This window comes from Cetorhinus maximus, chromosome 12, assembly GCF_964194155.1.
Source record: "Cetorhinus maximus chromosome 12, sCetMax3.hap1.1, whole genome shotgun sequence".
In the NCBI taxonomy this organism is placed as follows: Eukaryota; Metazoa; Chordata; class Chondrichthyes; order Lamniformes; family Cetorhinidae; genus Cetorhinus; species Cetorhinus maximus.
In genome coordinates, this window is record NC_135890.1 from 97,494,040 (window position 1) to 97,520,299 (window position 26,260).

Here is a 26,260-nt window from a genome sequence, read left to right on the forward strand (position 1 = left end):
CGACCGGAAGCGGATGTTGACGGTTGTTTTAACGGTTGCCCACGGCGATGGATGCCACCGTTTCTCCGTTGATTGCGGTGGGGCTCTTGTTAATCGGCGTGCGGACCCATATTGTGGGTAAGGTGCTCGCCGACCAGAACTTTACTGGCAATGCGAGCGCATCCCCTCCGTTGGATTCGACCTCCGGTCAGGTCACGATTCTTTCCCACACTTGGACCGATTTAACAACGTCCCTCTCTCCAGATGCTCCAGCTGTGGCTCTGCCCCGGGCGGGTGTGCTGCCAAATCTCCACATAAACGGTAGGCTGACGTGGTTCATTGCTGGGCTGCTTTGTAAGGGGAGTTATCTTTTAAACCCCGCGGGGCAGCATTCGAAGTAGAACACAATTCCCTAAAGTACAAGGCGTCAGCTTTCGGGAGGGGGCCCTTAAGGGTTAAGCACTCAGCACTCACCAGACTCAGCATCCACCTTCAGTTGAGTCTTGAGGTGTCAGCTGTGGCTCAGTTCATAGCACCCTCGCCTTTGAATCAGAGGGTTGTGGGTTCATGTCCCACTCCCGGAAAACCAAGAACTGTGATTGTACTCGAAAGAGTTGCAATCTGTGACTGTTGGTAACTCGAAAGAGTTTCAATTGAGTCTTCCGAGCCATTTAGTTCAGTAGATGTTAAGGAGATGTCCTATGGTGAGTTCAAAAGAAATGCAAAGTGGCAATTCCTGGAAGTCCCAAATAAAGAAAGGAAAATACTGGAACTGCAGACCGTCCGAAAAGATGATTTACAAAGTCTGATTGAAAAAATGACTACTTCTGAAACGAAATCCCTTTTCAGATGCTGATGGAGCTGCTGTGTACTTCTATCACTTTCTATTTTATGACTGAATGAATAACTGTGCCTGAAGTAACGAACCAGCTTGCCTGCATCCCTAAAATCATTTTTGTGTACTGTTATTTGGAACCAGCTGGAACTGAACCAATTAACATTAATCTTGTTTTAAAATACTTTTTTAAAAGAATCAGAGAGGGGGAAAATGGAGAACTAGCATGAGAACTGAACTGTGGTTTCAGGCACCCCTTTGCTTGTTGAGATTTTTGTAAAGTTAGAATGGTGATGACTGTGACAACTGTACTGTTTCATCAATGTCTATACTGGATTCAGGAAAAGGAGAGTGAGTATGGAACTGCCTACTCTTAGTCTTTAAACATTAAATTAGAGAGAGAGAGGAGGAAGTGTAGAAAGCAACAAAAGCAGAAAATGTTGGAAAAACACAGCAGATCTAGCAGCATCTGTGGAGCAAGAAGCAGAGCTAACAGTTTGAGCCTTTATGACCCTCCTTCAGAGGAGTGTAGAAAGTACCTGCGGTATTGAGATAGGTAATTCAAACAAAAAATGGTGGAAATACTCAGCGAGTCTGCCATGCGTCTATGGAGAGAGAGAAATAGAGTTAACATTTCAGGTTGTGACTTTTCATCAGAACAAAGGCCACAACCTGAAACGTTAACTCTTTCTGTCTCCACAGATGCTGCCAGACCTGCTGAGTATTCCAGTATTTTCTTATTTTATTTCAGCTTTCCAGCATTTGCAGTATTTTGCTTTTGAACTGGTGTGGAGACAGATGTTTGGTCCAGATTGAATTGAGATGGGAAAAATATGTCTCCCCATACGGAAGCTAATTTTGGTTGAGTTTTTGAAGGGAAAGATGTTTTACTTTGACAGATAATTTTCAATTATGATGGAACTATTTTGAAACTTTGACCTTCCTGGCCTGTTAATTTCTATACCACACATTTGTCCATTGTGCCATTGAAAAGTACCTGTTTGTTTTTAAGCCTTAGTGCTTGTGGGAAAATATTTTTGATTGAGCTGGTATCTTACACATATTAAGTAAATTGTATGTTTAATGTGCCAATAACTTATTACATGGCCTATTTATTCTGTAAAAGCAAAAGTATTGTCATAGCCAGAAAAAATGGGTAGAAAGGAAAATTTTATGCATTTTTTTAAAGATTCTGTTGTGTCAGCTGTGGCTCAGTGGTAAAACGTATGCCTCTTATACTCTAATTCCAGCCCTGAACCTATATGTTTAGACTGACACTTCAGTGCATTACTGAGGGAGTGCTGCATTATAATAGATGCGGTTTTTTTGGATAGGTCAACTCCACCAGAGCTGATTAATTGGTCAGTTATCTCATTGCTTTTAATTTTATGCTCACTTGTACATTTTTGCTCTTTCAGTTGGTACTTTATGCGTCTGCAACTTACTGGTGGAACAGTGTGATATAAATTGCTGCTGTGATCCAGACTGTAGAAAATCTGATTTAACTACTTTTACAAAATGTGATGTTCAGATTGTCACGTAAGTTAAACTGAGGAATTGATTCATTTATCCATTGCCTAAACTTGAATTGATTGATACTACAGCATGTTTACTGAGACCCAGTAAATGCAGATTTTCATGCCCACTCAAATTGTAACTATAAAACTATAATCCTTTTATGTGGTTCACTGATTTCAATAATGTGTGATTTCTAATGTATTATTTTGCTTGTTGTGAGTTGACTAAACCAACAACCACAGTGCCTATGTGTCTTTACTTCAGGTTTAACTTTCATTTTCCAATATTTAATTCTTTCCTACTCCTCTCAGTATTATGTTCCTCAGAACCTCTCCTTTTTCATACCTTCAATCTTCATATTGCTTCCAGTCCCTCCGCAACATTGCCCAACTCCACCCCTACCTCAGCTCATCTGCTTCTGAAACCCTTATCCATGCCTTTGTTACCTCTGAACTTGACTATTTCAATGCATTCCTTGCTGTACTCCCATGTTCTACCTTCTTGTAAACTTGAGGTTATGTAAAACTCTGCTGCCTGTGTCTTAGCTCATACCACAGCCCGTTCACCCATTATCTCTATGTTTGCTGACCTGCATTGTCTCTGGTTAAGCAATGCAGTGACTTTAACATTCTCCTCCTTGTTTTCAAATCACTCCATGGCCCCGTCCCACCCTATATCTGTAATCTCCTCCAATCCCATAAACCTTCAAGATTTCTGCGCTCCTCCAATTCTGCCTTCTTGAACATTCCACCATTGGCGGCTATGCTTTCAGCTACCACACCCTAAGCCCTGGAGCTCACTTTTTAAAACTCTCCACCCCGCTATCTCACTTTCCTCCTTTAAGACACTTTTTAAAACCTACTTCTGTCCCTAACATCTGCTTATGTGGCTCGGTATCAAATTTTGTTTGAAATGTCTGTGAACTGCCTTGGTACCTTTTACTACATTTAAGGTGCTATATAGAATCATAATGGTGACAGCACAAAAGGAGACCATTCAGCCTGTTGTGTCTGTGCTAGCCCTCTGAAGAAGCAATTCACCTAGTGTTACTCCCCTGCCTTCTCCCTGTAACCCTGCAGATTTTTCCTTTTCAGATGTTGATCCAATTCCCTTTGAAAGCCTCAAATGACCCTGCCTCAGGCGGTGCATTCCGGATCTGAACCACTGGCTGCGTGAAAAAGTTTTCATGATGTTGCTTTTGCTGATTACCTTAAACCCGTGCTCTCTGGTTCTCGATCCTTCCACCAATTGTGCACCAATGGGGGCATTACTCCCTATCTACTCTGATCAGATCCCTCATGATTTTGAATACAGTTCCTCAATCAAATCTCCTCTCAACCTTCTACTCCAAGCGGAATAGTGCTAACTACTCCATTCTATCTATGTAACTGAAGTTCCTCACCCCTGGAGCCATTCTTGTGAATTGTTTCTGCAGCCTCTCTAATGCCTTCACAATACTGTATAAATAAGTAAGGGCAAAATTGAGAAGGCATACACTGAGTACATAGCTGAAAAGGGAGGGAATGACAAAAGGAAATACAAAACAATTGGGAAAGAGCTCATAAACATTAAGACAAACAGAAACTACAAGATTATCAAGGAAGATGAAAAGAAATAAATGAAAAATCTGGATATAGATAAGGCCAGGGAGGGATGCAAGATAAATTCACAGGCAGTGACACTGAAATGGCAGAACTATTAAATAATTACTTTGCCTTGTATTCATCAGGAAAACTAACAAGGCAAATACAAGTTGTTGTTGTTGTTGTTTGCAACCTCTGTCATATTTGATCTTGCTTTCAACCTATCATTGTTCTCCATCGATGCATTATCCCATCTGCAGCCGAAATGCTCACCTACAGATTTGATTATTCCAATGGTCTCCAAACCAGCCTCCCATCCTCCATTATCTAATACTCATCCAAAACTCTGCGTCTCACATCCTAGCCTGAACCAAGTCCTGGCTCAATCATCACCCTTGTACTTGGTGATTTACACTGGCTCCTGGTCCCCCAGTATTTCAAGTTTAAAATTCTAATCCTCATGTCCAAACCCCTTTTTGGCCTATCCCCTCCCTACCTCTGTAACCTCCTCCAAGGATCCTCCAAAAAGTCTGTGTATCTCTGAATCTGGCTTCTATGCCCACTTAACCCCCTCTACTTCTCCAGCTCTTTCTTCCTTTATGATCTTCCTTAAAACCCACCTCTTTGATCAAAACATTTAGTCACTCCTCCTCATATTTCCTTTTTTTGGTACAGTGTCAATTTTTATCTAATTCTGCTACTGTAGCACCTTATATAAATGCAAGTTGTTGCTGGACCTGTTGGATCAATCTGTACAATTGTGTACAATCTGTACAGTCTGACGCACAAAGTGGTTCTCAAGTAGCAAGTATATTATTTTCAAAGCAAAAATGATAATTGAAGCTATAATGTGAGTGTGTTGGATATTTAACTTGGAGGTTTAGATTCATAATTTTCAATGTTGGTCAGATTTGGTGCTACCTTTAAAGAATGGTTTTTCTAATCCTCGAGCAGTGCAAAGCTTACTAGTCCCGAGTTGCAGAGCTTTCTACGATCATTAGAATGATTTACAAAGTATTGTGGCTCTGCAAAGCAAGATCGAATTTCTTCACTTTACTGAAGGTGGAAAGCTTTGATGCTTTGCATTGATTATCTAACAGTCTGCCAGAGATCTGGAAAAATTCCACCGGGGAGTGTGGTTGAATGTGGATGTTGTAATGGGCTGCAAATCGAACTCTGGTCTTTTGATGGTCTGGTATTCTATTAATCAGCTATTTTGTTTTCTAATATTATGATTTTGAAATTTTCTTACTACCTTGTAACAAGTATTATCAAGCTGCATCCATAAAATTTTTATTAATGTGTTTGTTCTCCAATTATTCCTTATGAACTAAACATAAATTTATAATCTATTGATATATGAACATTTCTTGAACTTTGTGCAGGGGTGACCGTAAACTTTGCAATCAAGAGGCAGCAATGTACTACTTGAATAGGAACAAATCTGTATCCTTGATTAACCCCAGCATCTTTTGTATTGAGACAAACAACTGTAAGTGCACTACAGGTCTATTTTCTTAAATGTTTTCTTTAATATAATTTAAATTCAAAATGAAACTATCTATAATAGTTATTGGTTAGTTGCACATGTAACTAAATAATCTAGATATTTCATATGTGGCAATAAAACAGAACCGCACGCACGCTTGACATAGGATCATGTGCGAGCAATACATCTATGGCAAAAATAGATCCATCATGGGAACTAAAAGCTGGAACAGTATCTTCTGTTTATGAAATTGTTTTGTTTATGAAATAAACCATCATCAATATAGTTTCTGAAAATGGGACACTTGATAGAATTCTCATTTATAGGCATTCTTAACTAGCATTTTTGTCAATCTGACTAATTGAAAGGTAATTGAATTTTCTAACAATTTTCAAAATAATTTCTGCACCAACTTGTGTCGTGCCTCCAACTTCTGATTTACCTCTCCTGAAGTTCTGATTTTTGTTGGGAGTATAAGTTCCATCAATGCTAGCATTCCTGCACCTTAGCCATTTGGCAATTTTTCTCATGTGTGCATAAACAATAAGCAATGACATTTTATTCTACCATGTCCTTACTTGAAGATCACATTCACACTTTCTGGCATGGGTCTTCAAAAGCAATTGAGAGTGAAAATCCTGACTGATTTAGTTTTTCAGTCACGGTTTTGAAAAATAAAATGCAAAAAACAAAAGTTATGTGTCTTTAGTGGGTGTTGTTGCTGAAATGAGGTAACTCTGCCCGGTCTAGGATAGAAACTGGTATCTTCTTGATCCCTGTGATTCAGTATTTCACAAGACGTTGCATTTATATATTTAAGCATGGAAGGGGTTACATATGAATTTCTTTTAATTTAGTTTATACATTACTTTGTACATTTCCTGTCACTTGATAAACTGTGATGAATGAAGCCACTTGTGTCAAGCTATCTGTCTGCAAGATAAGACTGAACCAAACTGAATCTGATGTCTTTGTCAATGGAAATGACAACCAAAAAAATTGGTACCCAGCCTCAAACGTAAACACAGACACATCACACCTAAGCAGTAGTTCGTTTTTGTAAATGAACTATATATATTCAGAGTTGACATTTCGAATCCTCATGACCCTTCAGCAGAACTGAGTCAGTTCTGCCGAAGGGTCATGCGGACTCGAAACGTCAACTCTTTTTTTCTCCACCGATGCTGCCAGACCTGCTGAGTTTTTCCAGATAATTCTGTTTTTGTTTTGGATTTCCAGCATCCGCAGTAGTTTTTTGTTTTTATATCTGTGTGTGTGTGTGTATATATATTCAGCGTTTTCATTGGACTATTGTAGAAGATTTCTTTCCAAATGGCAGCACATTTTGATAAGTAGCAGTTTGTTTCCAAACATTTATTCTGATCTGTTTTCCTTCTGTTCTTGTGTTTATGTTTTAATCCTCAGACAGGGCAGGATCATCCTTTTTTACCCCAGAAGTGCCAACTACTGGTAACTTTGACAGCTTAATGAAACAGTTTGATGGTTTCTCCTTTAGTACTGCTGAAACACCTCCAAATCCACCATCTACGAGTAGATCTAGTTCAACACCAACTGGCTATCAGGTAGTAATCATAAGGGCCTTGGAAATGATCACATTTTATTAGGTCTGAATTTTGCCAGCGTGTTAGTCTCCAATTTTTGAGTCGTCTACTAGCAATGCTAATTTAGCTGTAGATTGGCTGCTTGATTCAGACATTTTACATTTTATTTTAAATTGGCTTCTTGAAGTTGCACATTTTCTGTTGTTTTGATGCCGGATACAGAATTCTTGACCTCGACAATTGTTTGTTAGATAATTTTCATTCTTATTAAAATTTACAATAAAGTGTTCTGACACTACCTTTATTTAAATTCAGAAAGAAGCTAGAATATTGGATAAAATCCCATAAGTCCCTACCCAAAAAGCTCTGTGGGAGTACCTTCATCACTTGGACTGCAGCAGCTCAAGGGGTACCTCAACACCATTTTCCCAAGGGCAACTAGGGATGGGCAAAAATGCTGGCTTTGCTGGTATTGCCCACATGCTGTGAATGAATAAAGGGGATAGATATAAATATAAATTATTTGGTAAATAATGTCAGATTGTGGTTTATGTAATAAAGTGACAACAAAAAAACAATTTGCTATTTTTGTGCTGTTGAGAACTTCAGTACTCATCTATATTTATTATTTTTTTAAAAAGAAGCATTTTTGGAAAGACTTTAGAGAGGATGCAGAAAAGATTTACAAAAATTGTTCCAGGAATGAGGGATTTCAGTTACGAAGCTGGGATTGTTCTCCTTAGAGAAGAGAAGGTTGAGAGGAGACTTGATAGGAGTGTTCAAAACCATGGGGAGCAGGGTGGTTTAGACAGAGTATATAGAAAAGAACTGTTCCCATTGGCAGAAGCGTTGAGAACCAGAGGGCACAGATGTGTGGAGATTAACAACAGAACTAAACGTGACATGAGAAAAGATTTTATTATGCAGTGAATGTTTAGAATCTGCCTGAGAATGTGTTGGAGGCAAATTCAATTGTGCTTTTCAGAAGGAAATTGGACAAGAACCTGAAGATTTAAAAAAAAGAGTGCAGGGTTATGGGAAAAGGATGGGGGAGTGGTACTAACTAAATTGCTCTTGTTGAGAGCTGGAATCGATTTGACGGGCCAAATGATGACCTCCTGTGCTGTAACCATTCTATGATTCTTTTAAAATACGTATTTTCCATAGAACTGATCAGCCATCACAAATGTACAGTTGTTTCCAGGGTGAAAGCTTGGAGCTGAGCGTTGACTAAGATTGTATACTAAGAATTGAAAATAGATATCGTTAGAGCATTTTACAGTTGGATAAGTTTTTTTTTATCTTTCATGTATTTTGCTCTCTTGTGAAGGCTTTGACTTATGTCTATGGTACTTTTCCATGTGCACTGGGCTCAAGTGGCCCTTATTAGAATCATGGATTGATACAGCATGAAGATGCCTATTCGGCCTATCGTGCAAACTTTTAAAATTTTTCTCACAGGATGTGGGCATTGCTGGCTAGGTCAGCATTTATTGCCCTTCCCTAATTGCGCTTGAGAAGGCGGTGGTGAGCCGCCATCTTATAATTGCTGCAGTCCATATGGTGTAGGTATACCCACAATATTGACTCTTTAATAGAGCTAAACAATTAGCCCCTCCTCTGTTCTTTCCCCATAGCTGTCTAAATTCTTCTGAAAGATGCAATGCAGGAACACGCTATGGTTTCTTCAGCAGCACCTATCGAACCCACAATCTCCGCTAGCTAGAAAGAAGTGCGTGGAAATACTATTTTCTTCAAGTCAAACATCCTGACCTGGACATATATCACAGTTTCTTCATTATCCTTGAGACAAATAGACTTTTGGTCTTTCAGGGAATCAAGGGATATGGGGATCAGGTGGAAAAGTGGAGTTGAGGTCGAAGGTCAGCTATGATCCTATTGAATGGCGGAGAGGCTTGAGGGGCCATTTGGCCTATTCCTGCTGCTATTTCTTTGTTAACATTCTGGAATACCCTATTTAACAGCATTGTGGAAGCACTTTCACAACATGGATTTCAATGTTCAAGAAGGTCCACCAGCACTACTTGGGGTCAGTTAGAGTTAAGCAATAAATGGCAGCCTTTTCACAATTCCAATATCACAAGAATGAATTTGTTCCAAAAAGGAAACTGATTTATAGAAAGTAATTGAAGAGAGGTAGATTTTAAAGAGGCTTTTGGAGATGGGGAGAGATCCAGCACACTAAAGGGTATTGAGGAGGGATTCCTAAGTTGTGCAAGGTGATTGAACCCTCTGCCGCTACTAGTAGAGTTGTGGAAGGAAATTGTTGGGTTTGAGAGAGGTTGCAATGATGGGAAGGGGCTATGTTATGGAGGTATTTGACAATAGTTTATCAGCATTGTCAGTGAAAAACCTGGTTTCTTCATCTAAATGAGCAAATAACAACAAATGTGTTAGATAATATGTATCGTGAAATATAGAAATATCTCAAAACAGTAAAGCTAAAAACAAATTATTAATATTGATCCACTCGCTGCTTTTTGTTTTAAATTTAGTATGGTGTTCCTATTAAAGTCGTTGATGGTTTTCTGAGACTTCCTGCACCTCTGGCAACATCTGCTTGTGCTGACAACAACCCTGCAGGTAAGAGGTATTTAACTAATTTTATTAGAGCAGTGTAATAGAAATGTGTCATTATATATAAAGTTATATTTTAGTGACTTTTGACTCTTGGTTCTTTGTATTGTAGGCTTTTTAGTAAACCAAGCAACACACTGCAGTAGAAGGTTTGACATAGCCACAGACTGCAGTAAATTTCCAGCATTAAGCATAAAAAACTACCTCAGTTCTAATATTTTTCCAGTAAGTTTACAACATTTTGATTTTTTTAATGGATGTTATACTTCCATAAGAAATATTTAGTAGTAGTTCAGAAGTAAAATGTACTAAATAATAATTATTAGTTACCCAATTCCTCATTATCATCAATGATAATATTTTAACATTTCTGATGAAGCCAGGTTATCAGATTTCTGAATTTGAAAAATGTATAATCATCCACTGATTAAATAGGTTGTACTATGACCAATTTATATTTTAATAAATACATTTTCCGTAATGATAGCACTATTTTGTTTTGAGTAGTATTGACGCCATCTTTCTTTAATTAAAGAGAGAGTTTTCTGGGAATGTGCCCAGATTTGTAGGGAGTTTCCATATCAAAGTTTGAAACCTACTGGTATAAATACCTTTATGTTGTACTTAATAAAGTAATGGTTTCTGCTCAAGCTTTTCAAAACTTATCTTTAAAGCACTAGAAACTAATATATTCAAATACATTTTTTTCAGAGCCCTAATGCAAACTTGAGCAGTAGTGTAAGTATTCAGTTTTTAAATCTTGTGTATTAGAAAAGTATTGGTAAATTGGTCTGAATTCTTACATTATGTAGGAGTCCTGCTAAAGATAAAGAATGTTAACTGTGTTCCATTCTTTTGGTGGCTCATCTGTATTGCTTTTGTAGGACTATTGATCCTACATATCTTGCTTTATTAATACCAAAATTCCTGATTTTGAGTTTTTACATATATAGGTTAAGAGCAGGGAACAAGATCCACCTCAAGTCTTGGCCTAGATTTATTCACATGCTAGTAACAAAATTTTGATGGAAGTGTGGACATTGTGGAACTGGTTGGGACAAATTGAAGGCTATTTTTGAGACTTACTTGGTGTTTTCCTATCATATTTTCATATAACTGGTTGGTTCTTTGGAATTGTTTGGCTAATTAGGTGTATGCCATCTAATTTTTCTGTAATATTTTATCCTGTAAAAAGTAAATTATGGTCCCTTTAAGATATGGCTGACTAACTCATGACTCTAAGTAATATTTAAAATCCATCGGATTAAGAACAGTTAAAAAGTAAAAATTAAATAAGTACCAGATTGAATTGAGTCTGATTGAGATGTGTTGAGGGGTGGGGGACAAATAAAGGATATCTCAGATTTCCTTTATCCCATGTAGCTCATGTTAGGCACAAATTTCAATGAAATCATAAAAGTACCTTTGCAATATAAATTCATGCCTCATGGGTTGGGCATTTGGCTGTTCGACACAAAACCCAAAAGTTCTACACCTTGTTTCTGTGTCTATTGGGATATTCAGTGATCAGCTAGTAAGAAATGCAATGAATGGTAATTATTGGATAAAAATAATCCTGAATTGGTATAGAACTGACAGCGATTGTTTCATAGATTATTGTACTTAAACAACTACTGCTGTGGGGTAAGGGGGCAATGAATCATTTAGAAAGTTTTTTGCATGTTAATTCATGGCAATACTTTTATTTTGCTGCTGCACTTAGAGGGTGCAGCAATGGACCGATGGACCCTAAAATGGTGCAGTTATTGGAATTTATAACTATTTTGCTGCAGTATTTTCTTGGTGATCTACACCAGGTGTGCTGTTCACTACAGTTCACGGAAAGGAATGGGGAGGCAGTGGCATAGTGGTCTAGTATTTTAGAGAGTCAGGGTAATGCTCTGGGGACCAGGGTTCGAATCCCACGACGGCAGATGGTGAAATTTGACTTCAATAAAAATTTGGAATTAAAAGTCTGATGATGACCACAAATCCATTGCCAATTGTTGTAAAAACCTATCTGGTTCATTAATGTCCTTTAGGGAAGGAAATCTGCCGTCCTTATCTGGTCTGGCCTACATGTGACTCCAGACCCACAGCAATGTGGTTGACTCTTAAATGCAAAGGGCAATTAGGGATGGGCAATAAATGCTGGCCTAGCCAGCGATGCCCACATCCCATGAATGAATAAAAAAATACACTGCATTTAACATCACAATATTAAAAACAATCAACCTTTGGCAAAAGACATTTTGCACATCTTTGGGGGAAAGCAGGAAAAGATAGATTTTAATTGAAGTACACAGACATAGTATACAAAATATTTCAATCTTAAAACTGTTCAAATTCTAAAAGGAATTTCATTTGTTTAAAAAGTACATGTTAAATAGCTAATTGAATTGTGACCTTTTACTTTTTTATAGATTACAGCATTTTATTTTTAAATCTAAATGTTCTGGTAGCAAGTCTGCATAGTTGCAAGTATATTTTGCCTTAAAAAAAGGTATTTTAGTTTGGGATATGTATTAAGGATAGATGGATGCACCTACTAATTAGTTTTACCTTTCTTCTAGATCCCATTCCATCTTACCTCTATAATTTTGAGATCTGTAAATAGAACACAAACACGTCTAAATGACTATGCTGCTGATAATTGGACGCCTAGATTACATGTTGATGTGTGTCAAAATGTAGTGCTAGAGGTAAGTTCGTTATTACTGGTTGCTTATTAAAGCCTCACCTTGCTAAAGCATCATCATACATTTTTAGTCTTATTACTGCTTCCAAGTTGCGCAGAATGTAGCATGTTCAATGTTTATGAATGTTGAATTTTGCAATAGAAAGCCCATATGATTTCTATAATACAATGGTCTTTCTTTATCTTGATAGGTAAATTATATCATTGTGTATAATGATAAAGGGAAAATTGTAAAGGCCTCTGCTGCTTTCATTCTTGGAGCCATCAACAGTAGCATGGTACCAATACAACAACACTTCCAGATTTCTTTCATTCAGGTACAGTAATTGCAAAATTATCTTTTTTGGAAAATCGGTAAGTTGGTGTAATGATTGATTCCACCCCTTAAATAATTTTTGAGTAAATACTCAGTTATTCTTATTGAAACCTAGGGACTCCTGCACTAGCAAAATAATTCTCAAAATATATGAAATATGCGGTGTTCACTGATCTGTCTAATTTCTTAATTTTTCTTTTATTCTCTCTTAACTTCTTCATATTCGTTAGGGTGGCCTTACTGTTTAATCTGGGGTGACGGGTGAGAGAGAATGACGAGGAAGGGGTATTTAAAAATTTTGCTGCAGCTTTGTGAGAACCCCTACAACTTTCTTTTTCTGATTAAAACTTAGTCAATCCCAATCACTATATAGTATTTTGAGTTTGTCTGTATGGGATGGGAACCAAGGTAAAGACTTATCCCACCAGGGTTATGCCCCTTCAAAAATCAATGTCAAAAAGGTCATCCGTGTGCTACTTTTGAAGTGCAAGCACATTGAGCTATTCTTGCGCCTTTACTAAATATTTGGTTTAAACTTTTCAAAATACATAATTTTTTTTTGTTTTCAATTGTAGTACAATATCAGTACTGCAAGATGTTTGATCCAAAAATGTATAACAAATAAATACTCTCTGGAAAAACTCAGTTTTGCAATATTAAATAAATTCAACAAACAGTAAGGAAATTTCACAACTGAAGGAGGAATGTTGACCAGGACAGAGGGGAAACTCCCTGTTTCTTTTATAAGTACTGCTGTGGAGTTTCTAATGTCAACTGAACAAACTGATGGGCTTTGATTTAATGTCTCATCCAAATGTCAGTAACTCCAACAATGCTTCTCTCCCTGTAATCATTTACACGCATCCAATAGCATTGATTCTTTTGATAGATCAACATTCCATTTATTGTCACATTTTATTGTGATTTTCACTTATTGCCAGACTTCATGATGATTCACCTTTCTTAAGTATCTCATTTCTAGTCTTCTCATCTACCATGAATAAATGGTGTTTTCTTAACTTCCAGGAAAATACAGCAGCACTTCCTCTCAGTGGAAATCCAGGATATGTTGTTGGACTCCCTCTAGTGGCTGGATTTGGACCAAATGCCTCATATCCTTCACACATTGCCTTTCAGGTCATAAAATAAATATGAGTGATGAAGGTCTTTCAGTTCATCTTAAAATGTAGGGTCTTTCTCGATGAATTGTTATTAACACCCCCTCCTCCTCCCCTCCCCCCGCCCACCTAGCCATAAGGCTTTGAGTTGTTCCTTGAATAATTCTAGGCTTTATCCCTCTCTTCCTTACCTGGAAGTCCATTCCATGTGTTTATTATTCTTGTGTAAAGGACAATATTCTAAATTTCCCTTTTACTCATTTGAACTTATATCTGCATGCCATCACTTTAAATAAGTTTGAGTAAATTTTTTGAATTTCCCTTTTCCTTACTGTTTGGTTTACCTTTATCAAGTTATCTTTCCACTTCTCATTGCTCAGACTCCTTTGCTGTCATCTATGGCATGTTTAACTACAGAGCCATCTCATATTACACTCAAAGCAATGTATTTCTCAATGTAAAGCTGTGAAAACTTTGCATCCCCTTCTGTCATGGCATGTACAAAAATATGCTGTTTGTCAACATGTTTGCTAACCAGCTTAATATCTAAATTTGTTCCTCAAACAAGCAGTCTGCATTCAATATTGTAGGTGATCTAAGAAATTGTCAATGAATGGGAATGTGATTCAAGGTTTTGATGATGTCATAAATCAATCTTGCTTCATTCTCCAGGTTTATGACTATTTTTAGGTCCCTATCTTTGGAGAGATATTTTCTTGCCCCCTTTTTTCAATTTGTTTTTCACTGTCACAATTTTGGCTATTGAATTGATTTAATTTTGTATTCAACTTGGCCTTTACTTCTGTAACATGTAGCATAAATAAAAGGAATGTTATATTTGGCTTTGTGGGAGCGTGAAAAGGGAATGTCCAGAGCCTTGGCGAAAATAAAAACAATCATGAAACTGAAGAAAAATGGGGAATTTCTAAAATAGATTTATTTTAAACAAGCACAGTTTAAAAGATATAAATTAGTTCAACATTCATTTTACTATTGGTTGCAGAAATCTAATCTTTCAGTATCTGGGAATTTATTCTTAACTGACTCTTTCCACATTTGGTATAATTCAAAGCAAAAACAGACTTGGGCAGCTGACTGTCATTAAGAGTTCAACCAACCAGGATTGTTTACAAATGGAAGGACTACGGACACCAGTGCTTTTTGGATATAATTTAAAGTCTGGTTGTATATTGCGGTAGGTACTATAAGATCATTTTACTATGTTCATTAACACCCCTTGAGATGTTCAGTGCTGGCAACAGTTCAAGGAAATGCTACTAGTGTTTTAGAAGTCAGTAAGATAAAAATTAAACCGATAAAATGTTTATTTTAATTTACATCAAATAAATTAGTGCACAAGGGATCTTTAGACTGTAAAAAACACCAGACTATTTAGCAAACAGTGACTGTGGGTGGATTTTCCTCCATCATTGGTTTGGTAGCAGGAGAAAAGAGCAGCCTAATGGTAAGGCCTACCACTGAGTCCCTGTACTGGCTAAATTTCCCTTCTGCTACACTAGGGACAGTTCAAATCCCCTCCACCTGACCTGCCAGTAGGGAATGACAGAAGGGAGGTAGGACCAGCTTCCTGTGCCATTTCCTGCTAGCCTCCTGCCCCTTTACTGGCTCTATCCAGATGTGCCTAGTGGCACTAGGCTTGGGATTGTCATGTTAATGATGCCAATTTGCAAATAAAGGAGGAGGGTCTAGAAGAGGCCTCCCTCCCTCCTGCTTGGTTCCCAACCTAACTTGGTAGGCTCCAGAGTTTGGCATGACTTACAAAACTACAACTCCAACTTGTTACTCTACGGAAAGCCCAATGTGGAAGGGTAGAACAGGAGCCAATCTTCACACGCTGTTATGATCATTTATTCATAGAGATACACGTTACAATCATGCACCCCCTAAACTAAAAGCCCAATTCCAGCCCTCTTTTTATAGGAGCCCAAGTGAATCCCAAATGAGGAAGAATGAGAGGTGGCCTCATCGAAATATTCAAGATTCTGAAGGTGCTTGACAGTAAAGATACTGAGGCATTGTTTCCCCTAGCGGGGGAATCTAAGACAAGGTGACAGTTTCAGAATAAGGGTCTGAACATTTAGTACTGAAATGAGGAGAAATTTCTTTAACTCAAAAGATTGTGAATCTTTATTGCTGTGTTCTACATATTGTGTAATGATTTGTGCTTGAGTATTCCCAGACCTATGTTAATACCACTCCAACCAGGTGCAATATGCAATTCTTGTGGTGTCTTACCCTCTGATTTTTTTCTCTGTTTTGATTTTGGGAAGCTACTTGATGCCTTATTCAAATGTAGAAGATTAACATATTTGTGGAAGAGCTCCTGTGATGCCAGCTTGTTAACTGTGTATTAATTGGGTGTTTAATTGTATTCAAATGGTAGGCATTTACTCGGGATTCACCTGTGCCCATACGTATAGGAGCAGGTTGAAACAGTGGTTGTTGGATTGGAGGCACATGATTTATAATGTGTGCCTCTGTAAATAAAAGCTTGAAGGCGTATAGAAACTAGGCTCCAGCTCTATCCTTCATCACCTGGCTAACTGCGATCTAACACTGCTGGTTAATGCAACAGGTAAGATACACTGACAGTGTTCTTAGGAAGGAAGCTCCAGGATTTTGATTCAGCAACAGTGAAGGAACAACGATATAGTTCCAAGTCAGGATTATGTGTGATTTGGTGAAGGAGCTTACAGGTTGTGTTTTTCCCAAGCATCCAATGCCGTTGCCCTTCTAGGCGGTAGAGGTTGAGGGTTTGGAAGGTGCTATCGAAGGAACCTTGGTGAATTTCTGCAGTCATCTTGTAAATGGTACACATTACTGCCACTAAGAGCCAGTGGTGGAGGAAGTGAATATTTAAGGCGGTAGATGGGATGCCAATCAAGCAGGCTGCTTTGTCTTGGATGGTGTTGAGCTTCTTGAATGTTGGAGCTGTACTTATCCAGATAAGATAAATCTGTCTGATTTGTGCCTTGTAGATGGACAGGCTCTGGGGAGTCAGGAAGCAAGTTACTCACTGCAGAATTCCCAGCTTCTGACCTGTTCTTGTAGCCACAGTATTTATATGGCTGGTCCAGTTCAGTTTCTGGTCAGTGGTAACCCCCAGGATATTGATGTTGGGGGATTTCAGTCATGGTAAAACCATTGAATGTTGAAAGGAGATGGTTAGATTCTCTCTTGTTGGAGTTGGTCATTGTCTGACACTTGTGTGGCATGAATTTTACTTGCCACATCAGTCGAAGTGTTTCAGATCTTGCTGCATGCAGACACTGACTGCTTCAGCATCTGAGGAGTTGCGAATGGCACTGAACTCTGCGCAATCAACTCCACTTTTGACCATATATTGGAGGAAAGGTAATTGAAGCTGTTGAAGATGAGTAAATGCCACTTGATAGCACTGTTGATGACACTTTCCATCACTTTGCTGATTACTGAGAGTAGACAGATGGGGTGGTAATTGGCCAGGTTGGAATAGGCCTGCTTTTTTGAAGCATTTTAAGTTGGGAACTAACCTGAGAGGTTAATACACTTAATACATAATACACTCATTTAGGTCTCCAAATAGCTGAATTTGGTGGGCCTGTCTGTTGAATTAGAGCAGAAAACACGGTTGCTGTTTTGATCACTTGCCATTGCTGGGAATTTCTAGCTGCTGTTGGAAAATAGTCAGAAGGTGTCCAATCTTGATGATCACTGTGGAAGCAGCAGTCGGCAAAAGGTGGACCCCCCCAGACTCCCCCTGACCTCTGGAACCCCCCACAACGCCTCCCCCGACATCTGGACACCCCACACCGCCTCCCCCAACCTCTGGAGCCCCCTACAACGCCTCCCCTAACCTCCGGACCCCTCCCTCCCCATCCCCTTCTTTGGCTGTAAGCCTCAGTTCCAAGTACAATGCCCAGCCATATTTGGCAACGTACTGGTGCAGTTAAGAGAGTGGAGATTTGTCCAATCCCCTTATGTTTAACTTTGCAACTGGGGAATATGCATTCCCTGGATGCTGACCTTGGGGTAAAGTCAGTTCCATTGTCTCACTGGCTGAAAGGGTTTAGTTGTAGTCTTTTTGGACAAAAGACATTCATTTGTAAATTACCAAGGTTTTTCTTATTTATCCCTAAAGAATAATCAACCACACAGCATGCCATCAGTGGTCACGAATCATCAGAAATCTGTTAATTGGACAAAACTTTCCTCAAACTGTGGCATCATTTGGAAATTCTCCAGTGCAGAATGTGAAAGACTGGGTGACCATCGAGCAAGTTACCTCTTTAACTCAGGTAATAACCTGAATAAAGTATGAAAAGAGAGAAAAAGGGTCACCATTTTCATAACCCTTTCTATAAGGATATGTAATATGCGGCAATATTAATCATAGCAGCAACTAAATAAATGGATACCGGCACTACAGTTGAAAAGGCAGAGATTTCACCAATCATTTATTTATTAGTATAAGTGAATGTGTTTATTGCTATAAAAACAGAAAATGCTGGAAAAACTCAGCAGGTCTAACAGCATCTGTGGAGAGAAAACAGAGTTAACGTTTCGAGTCTGTATGACTCTTCAAGTTTAAAGAGAAGTAAAAATGTGATGAAATTTATACTGTTTTAAGGGAGGTGGAGCAGGTGAAGCTGGATAGAAGGCCAGCGATAGGTGGGGGCAAAGGAGAGATTGACAAAGATGTCATAAACGAAAGGACAAAGGGGGTGTTAATGGTAGTGTTATGGGCTAAAGGAAGTGCTGATGTTGGCATTAAGGTCAGAAAGTAGAATGTGATAATAGCAGGACAAGGGTAAGCACTCTGGAAAGAACAACATGAACAAGTGACAGGTGGCCCTTGTGGGGGTGGGGTGGGGGGAGGGGACAGTGGTGGGATAAAAGATTGAAAATAGGATCAAAGGTGGGGATAAAACAATGAATAAAAATGAAAATAAATAAAAATAAAAGTGGATTAAAAAATAAAATTTTAAAAATGAATGTTGAAAAAAGGGGATTAAAAAAGGTTGAGGATGGAGGAGAAAGTTCAAGTTGTTGAACTCAGTGTTAAGTCCAGAAGGCTGTAAAGTGCCTAGTCGGAAGATGAGGTGCTGTTCCTCCAGTTTGCATTGGGCTTCACTGGAACAATGCAGCAGGCCAAGGACGGACATGTGGGCAGGGTGGTGTGTTGAAATGGCAAGCGACAGGAAGGTCTGGGTCAAGTTTGCGGACAAACCAAAGGTGTTCCCCAAAGCAGTCACCCAGTCTGCGTTTGGTCTCTCTAATGTAGAGGAGACCGCATTGCGAGCAGCGAATGCAGTAGACCAAATTGAAGGAGATGCAAGTGAAGCACTGCTTCACCTGAAAGGACTGTTTGGGCCCTTTGACGGTTAGGAGGGAGGAGGCAAAGGGGCAGGTGCTGCACCTTCTGCGATTGCATGGGAAGATGCTGTGGAGGGGGATGAGGTGTTGGGGATGATGGAGGAGTGGACCAGGGTGTCCCGGAGGGAATGGTCCCTATGGAATGCTGACGGGGGTGGGGTGGGTGGTGGTGAAGGGAAGATGTGTTTGGTGGTGGCATCATGCTGGAATTGGCGGAAATGGCGGAGGATGATCCTTTGAATGCAGAGGCTGGTGAGGTGAAAAGTGAGGACAAGGGGGACCCTATCATGGTTCTGGGAGGGAGAGGAAGGTGTGAGGGCAGAGGCACGGGAGATGGGTAGGACATGATTGAGGGCCCTGTCAACCACAGTGGGTGGGAAACCTTGGTTAAGGAAGACATGTCACATGTTTATTGCTAGCTTTGAAAGGCTTTTTTTATAGTCTCTGTTTTCAAAGGCTTTACAAAAACTAGAAAATAACTAGGAAGCAAATGTTATATTCTTGCATGAAAGAAATTAAATTTTTCAATACGTTATTTCCTGTTGAAAGGGAGCCTGCAATTACATTGGAACCAGCTTATTGAACTTGGTTCACACTGAGACAACTCATGACCATATTAATTCTCTTAAAATTACTGCCTACTTAAAAGTAAAAATTTAGCACTAAACTTTGTTTCAAGGGAAACTTCATTTCTTTTCTCATTTTTGTTCTGGACAATTCTTCCACTAATTATGCTTGGTTATCTACATCAGATTTTTGCAAATATTATCAACTTATTTGCAACAGAAATGTGCCAGATCTTGCTAGAGGATGCCCTGTTAGTTTACGTTTTCTGTACCCTTCAGCTGAAATTTTTTTTGCGGCATAATTTGTATGAAGTACAATCTAGATTGATGTGGCTAGAACAGTGGGGCATCTGGGATCTCCGTGAACAGCAGGATCATTAATGAACAGTCGAGTCTGAACCAGAAACTGTCAGTTTGAATATTTGATTTATTGCCAAATCAGGTACCAAAAATGAAATAAAGCGGGGGGGGAAAGAAAGATTGAATTGTGTGAGAGATCAGAGACAAAAATAATTTTAAAAGTTTTTTTTTTGAAATCTCCAACAGTAATTAAAACCTGAAGGAATGAGATGGTTAGGCCTGTTAAAGTTAGTTTTCAGTGCCAGAGAGACTTGTAACTCTTAAAAGGGTACTTACTACATTTGGGCTTATCCATTACAGTGTGCATATATCAGGTAAGTGCATAAATTCATAACTTCCATGTATTTCATTTGCAAGCCCCTGTGAGATACCAATATTGCACAGCTTCTGAAGGAGCAACGCATCTCAACCAACAATTTCCTAATTTACACATTTAACTGTGCATGTGTGGTTACTAGAAGCTGCTGTCTGATTTACAAGTTAATTTATACTACAAAATCTAGCCCATTGATGTAATTCTACTGAGGGTTATAGTAATCAGTTTAGCTGAGGCCAATCATTGTATAGTGGTGCATGTACTGCTGATCAACACATCAATCAGCTGATTAAATTGCTTCTCAACCTCTCCCACCAGTGCGCAGTTCAGACTTTGTGCTTTTATTTTGTTCCATTCAAGTGATTTACTGTGATAAAAGGATAAAAGTGTGTCCATTATAATTCCAGTCGGGTGCAAATTCTGCAATGATGGAGCATACCTTACTGTCCTGTCATGAGACACTTTTTTAAAAATCTTATTTAGGTGGGCTAGCAATACAGAAAAGGTACCTTTCTTCCCATCATTTATTTGTAACCTCCAGAATAATTAATCCTCCTCATATAGTTTCCTTTCAAGGAATTAGAGTATCTTGAATAAGTGTTGACTATTAATGCTAATATATACTCTGTAAGGCCAAGTAGTCATCTTCTATATATCCAGAACTCTGCTGTAGCTTTATGGGGAGTGCTTGTGTAGGTAGCTGTAAGCCTATAAAATTATTCCAACTTTAGTTCACATGATTATATTCTAATAAATAAAATAACTAAAAGTACCATTTGCTTGCAGGGTTGTAATTGTGACATTCCTCAGTCTTTAGCCTTGGAGGTGAAGTGGACAAAGTATGGATCCTTAATAAACCCACAGGCTAAAATAGTAGCAGTCACACGAACAATCAGAGAAACCTGCATTATGGTATGTGAACAATACTCTTGAAGCAAAAAGCTATTTATTTTAAAGACACAATGTAATTCCAAATAAAAAAAACAGCATTGAAAACTGGAGTTTGTTAGTTGCTAAAGTGAGAAGTGTAAGAACACACAAACCTCCAAAGTGAATACAAATATTAAGATCACATAAATCAGCATTTTGCCTTCAAGGCTTATTAATGTATTCAGCATGGTCAGAACAAACCATTCATGATTTTCAAGTTTACAGTAGGCTAAACTTCCCATCTAGATTATTTCTGTGTTTTGAATCTTTTCTCTTGTTCCTTGAATCGTAGGTGATTCTTGTGGGAAAGTCCCAACTTCCTGAACCCTTTGAGATCACCAAACTCTGTCTAATAATTATGTTCTTTCTGCTACTAGAATATATCCGTACCTCCATAGGATCTCACTTCAAGCGGCAGAGCTTCATATCAAATCTTGTTTAAATTCAAACTATTAGACCAGACTTATTACTTTATTTGCTTGTTCATTCCTTAATAAGGCTTTAAGACTATTTCCAGTAGTGAGTCTTGTCTTAATCTCCCATACCACAACTCTTAAGAGCTACACTAACTTTTGTTTTTATTGATTTTGTTTAAACACTGGGCCCTGAAATTAACCTTAATTTTTTTTTAAATTTTGCACTTATATTGGCTCTGTGGCTGATAGGAAGCCATCAATGAACTGATGAAGTAGGCAGAAAAGTGCCAATGGAACTCACTCCAGAGAAGTGAGATAATGCTTTTGGGGAGGACAAACAAGGCCAGGGAAATGCACAATTATTGGTAGTATACAGAGAAATTTAGAGGAACAGGAGGACCTTGGAGTATATGTCCACAGATCCCTGAAGATAGCAGGACAGGCAGATTAAGTAATTAAGAAGGCATAGAATAGAAGAGCAGGGGGGTTATGCTAGAAATATATGGGGGAAAAAAGTTAGGCCACAGCTAGGGTGCTGTGTACAGTTTTGGTCACTGCCTCACATGATATGATTCCACTAGAAATGGTACATAGGAAATTTACAAGAATGTTGCCAGATGTGAAGAATTTTAACTGTGAGGAAAGACTGGATAGTCAGGCGATGTTTTTTATTTGGAAAAGAGGCAGAGGGGAGATTTAATTGTGGTGTTTAAATTGAGAGGCTTAGAGTGATATAGGAAGGACCTATACCCCTTAACAGAGAGATCAATAACCAGGGAGCATAGATTTAAAGTAATTGGCAGGAGGATTAGAGGGGAGTTGGAGAATATTTTCATCCAGAAGGTGATGTCTGAAATTCACTGCCTGAAAGGGTGGTAGAGGCAAACATCCTTGCATTTCCTTGGATATGCACTTGAAATGTTGTGACCTACAGGGCTGCAGACCAAGAGCTGGAAAGTGGGATTAGGATGGATTGCTCTTTTTCAGCCAGCATTGACATGATGGGCCAAATGGCCTCCTTTGTGCCATAAATTTTCCACATATCAATTATATTACTCTTTGAAAAGTTTCAAACTGAGTGATTCTTTCTCAGATTTTCAAATAGCTCTCAAATTCAAATAGAAATGCTCTTTTTTATATATATTATATAGTCCAAAAAATTACTGGGACTTCCTGGATTTTGAATATCTGACCCCATAAATTTAAAAACTAGCATATTCAAGCCTATAACTGATGAAATTTGCAATGGTTGTGTTGGGTCATACTTGGTATAGGAATATGAACTAGTCATTTTCTTTCTAAACTGCTCTGAATTTAAAGGAACAGCCACCAAACCAAAATGAGATGGATGTATCGCTCCAGACTTGAGCTCCTGTCTTCATTAAAAAAGAGTTTTCAATGAAGACAGCTACAAAAAGCATCATAAAAATACAAAAGCAACATTTTGGGAAGAGAAAGATGAAATGAATTTAGCAAGTCTCCTTTGCAGAGTGCAGGTTGATTTTGGGAAAATAAAGTTTGCATTTTTGAACAATATGGAATGAAGATGCCTAAATAGATTGTTTGGGCAGATAAGGCATTTTTCATCTTTTTGAGAAGGTAGCTTTGCAACACAGCTTAGTGATGCCAATCCAACTTAAAAAAATTAGTACAAGTATGATATTCTATCCTATGGGACCTACGCTCAAATCTAGATGGATCTAAAGGTCTAATTTCTCTCTTATTTGGCTTCTTTATAAATTACAACTAAAGTTTAGGTAGTCTAAGCTTAGTACTTATGGGTTGCATCTTAAAACTGCCCATAATTTGGCACTCCCACTCAATGAAGTGGTGAGGCTGGCTGGTGCAAAAAAGGGAAAAAACTAAAATGTCACAAGAGTATGAATTTAACACACATTGTTGAGCACAGAGTTTTGCCCTGTATTAGATAATGCACTTAACTGGCCAGGAAATGTATGATGCTGAGTAACAAAAGGAGAGGAAGTCCACACCATTGACATTTCTTATGAGCATATAAATTTATTAAAAACCAATACTTTCTCCCATACCAACAAAGCAGAAAGAATTGATATTTACCAAGGGTAAGGGCAACAGACACATGGGAACACCACCACCTGGAAGTCCCCCTGCAAGCCACCCACCATCCTGACTTGGAAATATATTGCCATTCCTCCAGGGTCGCCAGGTCAAAATCCTGGAACTCCCTCCCTAACAGCACTGTGCATGTACTTACACTACACGAACTGTAGTGGTTCAAGAAGGTGGCTCACCACCACCTTCTCGAGGGCAATTGGGGATGGGCAATAAATGCTAGCCTAACCAGCGACATCCACATCCCATAAATTAATTTTAAAAATCAGATGAACAAAGAACTTAAGTGACTCTGCATTCAACAGATCTTTTTTAAAGATCTGGAAAGCGTTATCAGGTAGGAGTGAGTAGTCCTAGGAAATCAGTCTACTTTGAGATTACACTAATTAATTTAAAAATTCCCAGTTAGCTAAACCCAATTCTTCAGGCAGGAAGGACCTGAGCTGAAGAATAAATAATTACAAACATGACTCCAAATCTAATTCCAGTTCTCAGAAAATGCTGAAACCTCTTGGATATTTTATTTAATTGCAAGCTAACTATGTTTCTTTTTCTAGATACCTTTGAAAACTGCAGGAGCTTTACACATCTCTACCTCAGTTACTTTTACAGATGTGTCAGCATCTGCCCATCCCAGATACAAAATGAGACCAAAAATGAATGTCAAATTACCCTACAATTTCTTCTTTCCTTTTGTGTGAAATATTCTTGAGTTGCTTTTGTGGGGCAGGATTATAACTAAACAGTTATGGAATTGTTCAAACACAATTAATGTGTCTGCTTTGTAAAGTAATTTGTACTGACTTTTTCAAATGTTTCAACTTAGAGTTGCAATTCCCTAAAGTGTCATATTTTCTATTTAGATATTGGATCAAACCATTTTGTATGCATTTTTATTTAAATTTTGTAATAAAGCTTCAGCTCAGGTTTCTGAATGGACTGCATTTGCAGAATAGGAATTGTATCTATAACTAAAGTTAGAGGTATACTTTAACAGCACAGAAACACATACATGTAAAGCACAAAAGTATTGTATAATTTATATAGTCATTTTTCTAAGGACATTGAACTATTTAAACTATTGTAAATGGTCTGGTACCATTATTTTATTGCCTTTTTATAAATGTTTTCTATGCAGAGAGAATTTTTTATGCACTTAGTTATTTGCATTTTTACAATTCATACCTGGTTAAGCCACATCTGAGAACAATTTTAATGTACGATTTGTACATATCCTAGAGAAAGATATTTCATAAATGAATGTATGACAGCCTTCTTAATTAATTCAATCATCTAATCCAAGAAAAATGAATCTTATTTTATAATAGTTTGATTTCCAGAACGATATCTAGAACGCAAATCATTTAAAAATAAATTGGCAATACCTTAATGTTGCAATAAAAAATGTTTTAGCATATTAAAATTCACTTCATCAATTCACTATATATTCATCTAGAGTTTGCTTATGAACTAAAGTATTTCTAATTATCTGTCTTGAATAATTATAGAAAGCATTAATTTTGCATCTGCACAAACCATATAATCACAACTAGTCAGTAAACATAAGCAGTTTGATATTCATCATAAGGTATTAGATTGTACACATTCTTAAAAGTATTTACTTGAGAGGTGACAGCCAATTCATTGATAATGCTTCATGCTAAATATCAAACAGTAGAACCTTTCGAGAACTGCCATTGCATACTAGCAGGAAATGCAGCTGAAAGGCAAGACCCAACATGACCTTTCCTCCTTCATGGGGGTTAAGAAGATCGTGTAACTTATTCCAAAAATGAAAGATCTCCAAGATGAATGTAGAGAGACAGATTTCACTTTATGTCAAAAGCACCAATTTTCAAAAATGTGTATTTTCTCCACGAGGTGGAAGCCGCACAGATTTTATTCAGTTTAGGATCTCTCACGGAAGCAGCACTGACAGCTCGGTTAGTAAATGCAGTAACATATACAGATAAGACAGAGGTTTGATTTCCGGTCTGTGTTAAAACAGCTGGTTGGGAATAGGGATGATGCAGTTGATCACAGCACCTGTAGGTTGGATAGAGGCAAATATCTGCCTGGATCCTAATCAGTGATTCCTACTGTAAAGGCTTGGCTCAGCATGCAGGTGTCTCAGTCACAGAGACTGTAGCCAGTTCTTTCCTCATACCTTTCCTCATATTTGGAATACGGCTGAAAAAAGAGACATCCTAAATTAGTTGTTAGTGTAATTCTTACTAAACAATTTCAATTGTGCTAAAGGTTGTCCAATTGTGGAATCACATCTCATGTTGTACACCATGTTCCGAGCACAGGCTGATTGAGTACGGTCAGTACTTTGCCTGTTGCGAGCAGCTGAAGGGATGTGGTGTTTGATACAATCCACCAGTCAGAGACGTACGACCTGCATACCTGGCATCACAGTGCTGAAAAGTGCCCAGTGTACCTCAGATTACCCTGGAAGGGCAAGGTGTCTTAAAAATTTGAATAACAGGTGAAGCTAGCTGCTTCA

At 38.2% G+C, this 26,260-nt stretch overlaps 1 protein-coding gene across 1 annotated transcript; it reads left to right on the forward strand.

Moving 5' to 3' along the window:
* Positions 1 to 21: 21 nt before the first annotated feature.
* On the forward strand, positions 22 to 25,174 carry LOC144687732 (tectonic-1-like). The gene is made up of 14 exons (XM_078554180.1): positions 22 to 300; positions 2,233 to 2,353; positions 5,301 to 5,407; positions 6,830 to 6,987; positions 9,483 to 9,570; positions 9,677 to 9,789; positions 10,276 to 10,302; positions 12,138 to 12,266; positions 12,454 to 12,579; positions 13,605 to 13,689; positions 14,750 to 14,891; positions 17,838 to 17,994; positions 21,101 to 21,226; positions 24,309 to 25,174. The coding sequence occupies exons 1-14, from the start codon at positions 48 to 50 to the stop codon at positions 24,450 to 24,452; spliced, it is 1,776 nt and encodes a 591-aa protein (XP_078410306.1). The 5' UTR covers positions 22 to 47; the 3' UTR covers positions 24,453 to 25,174.
* The last annotated feature ends 1,086 nt before the right edge of the window (positions 25,175 to 26,260 follow it).

Coding starts and splice junctions, on each gene's coding strand:
- LOC144687732 (XM_078554180.1), top strand. CDS start 48: ATGGATGCCACCGTTTCTCCGTTGATTGCGGTGGGGCTCTTGTTAATC. Junction 2,354..5,300: donor TGTGATGTTCAGATTGTCAC/GTAAGTTAAACT, acceptor AACTTTGTGCAG/GGGTGACCGTAAACTTTGCA. Junction 21,227..24,308: donor TCAGAGAAACCTGCATTATG/GTATGTGAACAA, acceptor TTCTTTTTCTAG/ATACCTTTGAAAACTGCAGG.